The sequence below is a fragment of the Triticum dicoccoides genome, chromosome 6B (assembly GCF_002162155.2).
Source record: "Triticum dicoccoides isolate Atlit2015 ecotype Zavitan chromosome 6B, WEW_v2.0, whole genome shotgun sequence".
Classification (NCBI taxonomy): Eukaryota; Viridiplantae; Streptophyta; class Magnoliopsida; order Poales; family Poaceae; genus Triticum; species Triticum dicoccoides.
In genome coordinates, this window is record NC_041391.1 from 686300904 (window position 1) to 686306414 (window position 5511).

The window sequence follows — 5511 nt, forward strand, 5'->3', positions numbered from 1 at the left end:
GCCGGTGCGGGCGGGAATCCAGGCGGGAAGACGGGTGCCGCCGGCTGGGGCAGCGTCGGGCGTGGCGGTGGCGGGGCCGACCCCCCGTGGGTGCCTGCGACGAGGGCGGTGTGGGTCGCGCGAGTCCGGGCCACCCGCATCCGGCGTTCCTCCAACTTGAGGTATGCGACCACCTTGGCGAAGGTGGGCTCTGGGATGAGGGTGAGGTTGGAGGCGGCGTTCCCGAAGTCCTCGTTGAGGTCGCCGGAGAGGGTGCTGATGAGGAGCTCGTCGCCGATCTTTTCCCCGAGATCACGGAGCTCATCGGCGAGTTTCTTGAGGCGCATGCAAAAATCATCGATGGAGGAGTCAAGTTGCTGGCACCCGTAAAACTCACCATAGAGCAGGACCTTGCGCTGCAGCCGATTGTCGGTGAAGAGGCCGTTGAGCTTGGTCCAGACCGCATAGGCGCCGTCCTCGTCGTTCACCATGGTGTGGAAGAGGTCGCTGGAGATGGTGAGGTAGAACCAGCGGATGATGGTGGCGTCGAGGATCATCCACTCCTCGTCGTTGATCATGAGCGCTGAGTCCACGGTGCCGTCCACGTGGCCGTGCAGAAGGTACTCACGGAACACAAGCGAAAATTACCGCTTCCAAGCGGAGTAGGAGGCGGTGGTGTGATCAAGCTTGACCGGAACGCGCTCGTGGATGTTGAGGTCGCGGACGAGAGTGACATCGGGACCGGCAAAGGGTTGGAAACAGTGGACGAGGAGGAACTCATGGCGAGAGTTAGGGTTTGGGACCTGCGGGGCGGGTTGCGGCGCGGCAGAGAGGTGGTTGCGGCACGGGAGAGAGGTGCGGCGGCGCAGGTGGCAGATGGGGTGGAGCGGCTGCGGCGCGTGTGGGAGGGAAGGTGGCGGCGCGAGTGGGAGGGAAGGGTGCGGGGGAGGGAGGGCGCAGGCGGAAGCGGGAGAAGCGGCGGCGGCGGCCTCGGGAAGAGGCGGCAGCAGCGGCGTGCGAGGTGGTGGGGAGGCGGCGGCGACCAGCAGCTGTGGCGGCGGGGAGTAGCAGCGGCGGCGGCGGCTGGTGGCGGCGGCGGGGAGTAGCGGCGGCGGCGGCTTTAGGGTTAGGATCTTGCTGCGATAGATACCATGTAGAACGGCAAGTTATGGGTTGTGCAATCTCGATGTATTGATCGGTGCACCAGGCACGTATATATAAGTACAGAGGTGGGCCACAACCTCAACTATACAAAGAAAACAGGAGGTGGGCCCTACACACAAATATACATGTACACAATATACTCAACACATGTGAATCAATGGACTATCAATGGAACATGGTCCTTAAAGCGGGCCTTGTGTTGGTGTATGGGCGCGGGAAGTTATGATGGAGGCCTTGATGAGCACATGGGTACATCATACATGACATTTCAGAAAAGTGCACAATTTAGTTGGAAAGAATTACTAAGCCGAATCAAGCAAACACATGGCCAAGTGATCGCTAACTTAAGTTCACACCACAATCTTGAACACATGGTTGCACTTTCATCTCCATTGTTGTTGGTTGGACTTAGATATCATAGGGAAGAAATCCAACAACTTATGAGCTCTTGAAGCAACCGGTTTGAAGGAACAAGTTTAGAGAAAACAAGTTTCAAGTGAAGCTGATGCTATCTTTTTTATCTTTGATATTTCGTTCTGCCACACCCATGTGGTGGAGAGACGGGGTCATAGGGGTACATCAACAAAAGCTACATCAAATTATCTTTCCAATGCAGAAAACCTCACATCATTTGGAGTTGTGAGTCAAAATTTCTAGGCAATCTCATGGAAGGTGTCCAGACTGTCAAGGCTTCGCGAATTTTTGAGGAGCTCTCCAACAACTCCCAAAGTTGACTGCTTATTCCCCCAAGGAAGCCGTGCAAACCTGCTTACTTTTGAAACCATTTTCACACCAAGCTAAGGGGGGTTGTCCCTGCTATAAAACTCCATCTCCCCCAGTCCTCTTAAAAAACCTTTTGTCAAACTATTCAGCTATAACCTTATGCAACAAGACTGCTAGACATATCCGAGAGATCCTTGCTACCTTTGCTCTTGTGAGTTTATCCGGATTCGCGAGAAGGAGTCACTGGTTCCCCCTAATTCGTGCTCTACGATTCCGGACGTTTTGTGTGGGTTAGTACCGGTTTATGGTTCTGCGATTGTTCGGACAGCGGGTTGAAGTTCTTGTAGCTTCGGTCAGCCATCCCCAACGTATGGGTTGCATCCAACCTTGGCAGGTATAAAACTAGTTATCCCGACTGCTTGCAGCTAGTTATCCCTCCAGATTTAATCCTACAACATGAAGATTGGGCCACCCTCAGGCGTGAACTCATTCATCGGGTTCCCACCTATCAGGCCTGCTTTGCGAACACTAGATGATACCTCGGACGTTGCGTCCAGAGTTCGTTGCAATATACTTTTGTGATATTTAATTATTTGGAACATGAACATTTGGATGAATAATAAGAGAACTAAAATTTAAAATAAAAAGGATTTTTGTATTTATAGATGTGGGCCTTTTTTCATGTGTGTTTGCATGTTGAGGTGGTTCTTTTTCATATACATATTTGCATGATGATGTGGCATGTGTGCATTTTGAGAAAAATAGGGTAGTGGGAGTGGACGTGGTGTTTTTGTGCTCGAGCTCAAATGAGTTCGGGTGAACAGTAAAATACAAAAAATAATTCAAACAATTTGAATTTTTTTGGTGCAAACATTGATAAATGTTTTAAGTGTTCGCAAAATTTCATTACAAAATTACATTCATGGATGTCGTGGCAATAAAATATCAACGTTCCAAAAGTGTTACTTTGGAAAGCATTTTGGAGTATTGCTTTTTTTTTGCCATGACTTCACAAATGTCATTTCACAATGAAAATTTGCAAGCACTGAAGCATTTGTCAAAGTTCACCACAAAAGAAATTCAGAAATTTTTGAATTTGTTTTTTGTCGTTGTTATTTTACTGTTCACCACTTCACATTTTGGATAAAAATCCGTGATCTGGCATTTACGGCTGAGAGGTTTAACCTTCATTTCCAAAACAAAAAGAGAAGGGGAAAAGTAAAGGGTTTCAAGTTTCCTGGACTAGTTACCGGCAGCACAGACAATCACAATCATTTGTACTAGTAGCTGGTTTGAGTTCATTGCGGGTTCGGGGCTGGTCTTAACGCTACATATTCACATGATCAGCATTTCTTGATTTCATATCAAGAATGCAGTCTGGCTGATATATAATTAAAGGGCAACCTGGTGCATGTAGCTCCCGCTTGCGCAGGGTCCAGGGAAGGGTCCGACCACTTTGAGTCTATAGTACGCAGCCTTTCCCTACATTTCTGTAAGAGGCTGTTTCCAGGACTTGAACCCATGACCTCATGGTCACAAGGCAGCAGCTTTACCACTGCGCCAAGGCTCCCCTTCTCTGGCTGATATATAATTGCTACTGCTAATATTAGACAAGTTGCATCTGATGAAAACCATTACTATCTTGACGATCACCACTTACTACCCTATTGCCTGTCTGCCTAAATGGAGCACTCCAATGAGCAAATGTTCCAGAAATTCCAAGTCATCTGTCCATTTTGATCGCGAAGTTACTTCGATTCCGCCCTCAGACCCGAGTCAGCGGTACCGCTCCCAAATCTGTCAGGGATCGTGAAGAGAGCTGTTAGTTCCTGTAATCAATACATAAAACATATCAGACTAAGTTGATCACAGAGAAAGGATACTGTATTCACGGTTCATAAGATTTCAGAAACCTAAAGTAGACTGTCAATGGAAATGGGAAGCTTAAGATGGCTATCAAATAGCTTAACTGTTGTGACATGACTAGTATAGGGGCTGTTATAACCCAAAAATAAAGGTTACTATTATATCAAAATCAGTGACTCCAACCAGTAATTTTTTGGGAGCCTTAAAACAGGTACTGAAGTACAGGTTACAGCAAGCAGGTGGATCATACTTCAAGTCTTCTGACTCCTTAACTTCTTAAAAAATGCTTACAATGAAAAATAGCACCATGACTAACCAAAAAGAAAAGATCTTCTCAAGATTTATTTTTTCTGAAAGGATCCACTCCCTCTATGACTGCGTACATGTCAGGATGAAAAATTACCTACGAAAGTGCGGCGCAAACAGAACGCTTTCCGGATTGTTTGGCGTCATGTCATGTGATTGATTTTTCCAGATTGAACATGCATCGAAATGACCAGCCCTCTCTGCAGGTGTTTCCTGCCTAACAGGCTGCTTGATCTCATGCCCTACTGGAGAATCATAGAGGAATGCCAGAAAGAAGACAAATATCTTCACCAATTCACCAAAATGCTAAAGATGACACTAGAAATCAAGTGCTAACTACTTGTTATTTGAAATTTATTACGATCTCTAACCTGGCATCGAGGTGGTCTCCTGAGTTGAACTTAGCCGATGCTTTAGCATTGCCTCCTCTTGAAAGATCATCTGGCATGGATAAGAAAACAAGTGAAAAACTGTATATGGGAAGTACTGAAAATGTGCTGCTCTGCATTTGCAGAGGAAAGGGGGCTTCATCACAAGCTTATGCTCTGCACTCAACAGAACAGTTACCTCGGCCGGTAAGGTCAACTGAAGGGATCGAAGGGGGGACTCCTGCGATGGCCCGAGAAGGAACGGAGGCTCTCGAGTGGTCGTGCAAGGAACACTTGATAACACAAGAGGCTCGTGACGCGGCCGGTCCTGATTCGGAGGTCCAAATGGATGTCGAGTCCCTGACATTGCTCCTAAAAAATGACTCATAGGCAGCATGGCAGCTGGTCGGTTTGATGATGCGTCGACGCTGTTCTGGTTAAGTGCGGCGCACATTTGCGATGTCGGCAGATGGTCAGGTGCTCCTGGTAAGTTCACCGAGGGACGATACACTCCATTCCTCATAGACAGCATCTGGAACAGAGTTATAGCAATCAGAACACAAATCGAAATGCGACGAACCATTGCGACCGGACACAAATTGAAATGCACAAATGGGGTATAATGATGCATTGGTGCTTTCCATAGTTGATAGAGGCGCAGAAATGGGCAGCTACTTGATTATCACAGCACAACAACAATAAGACTGAAAACCGATGTTTCGTTTTCATACAGTCAAATGCAAAACAAATTATTCCTTGTGCAACCTACTGACGCAACAGCCTAGCTAAATCAACATGCCTTGTCCAGTTTCTTGTTTTTTTGTTGTTGTTGTTGCCAAATTAAGGGCTTTAAACCTAGGGAGATATTCACATTTTTCGTTCAGCAGTGCTGACTGCTGACCAGCACATATGATTTTTCAGGCGATGACACATCATAAACTTTTCTGTTGAGAAAATTCAGGGGAGCAGCATTTTGCTGACCTGCACTTGGAGCTGGAGGTGCTTGAGGTACTCAATGGCGTCGTCGAGCATGGAGGCTTTGTCCGTCTGGAGCAGCCGCCGCCGCCGCCGGCCATGCAACATCACCTCAGTTAGCTTCCAGCAA

General features: G+C 47.6%; 1 protein-coding gene across 4 annotated transcripts in view; it reads right to left on the bottom strand.

Moving 5' to 3' along the window:
• Window positions 1-3085: 3085 nt before the first annotated feature.
• The window catches only part of LOC119326294 (transcription factor SPATULA-like), a 3523-nt gene continuing 1097 nt past the window's right edge, over window positions 3086-5511 (bottom strand). Inside the window, exons 3-7 of one of the 4 annotated variants that reach the window (XM_037599973.1) lie at window positions 5388-5453; window positions 4606-4938; window positions 4410-4479; window positions 4136-4283; window positions 3086-3695 (exon numbers count right to left, since the gene is read on the bottom strand). In XM_037599973.1, coding sequence (XP_037455870.1) covers window positions 3689-3695; window positions 4136-4283; window positions 4410-4479; window positions 4606-4938; window positions 5388-5453 — 624 coding nt within the window. In that variant the 3' untranslated portion in view covers window positions 3086-3688. The remainder of the gene's footprint in view (window positions 3696-4135; window positions 4284-4409; window positions 4480-4605; window positions 4939-5387; window positions 5454-5511) is intronic. The other 3 variants (XM_037599972.1, XM_037599974.1, XM_037599975.1) reach the window with 3 other exon arrangements.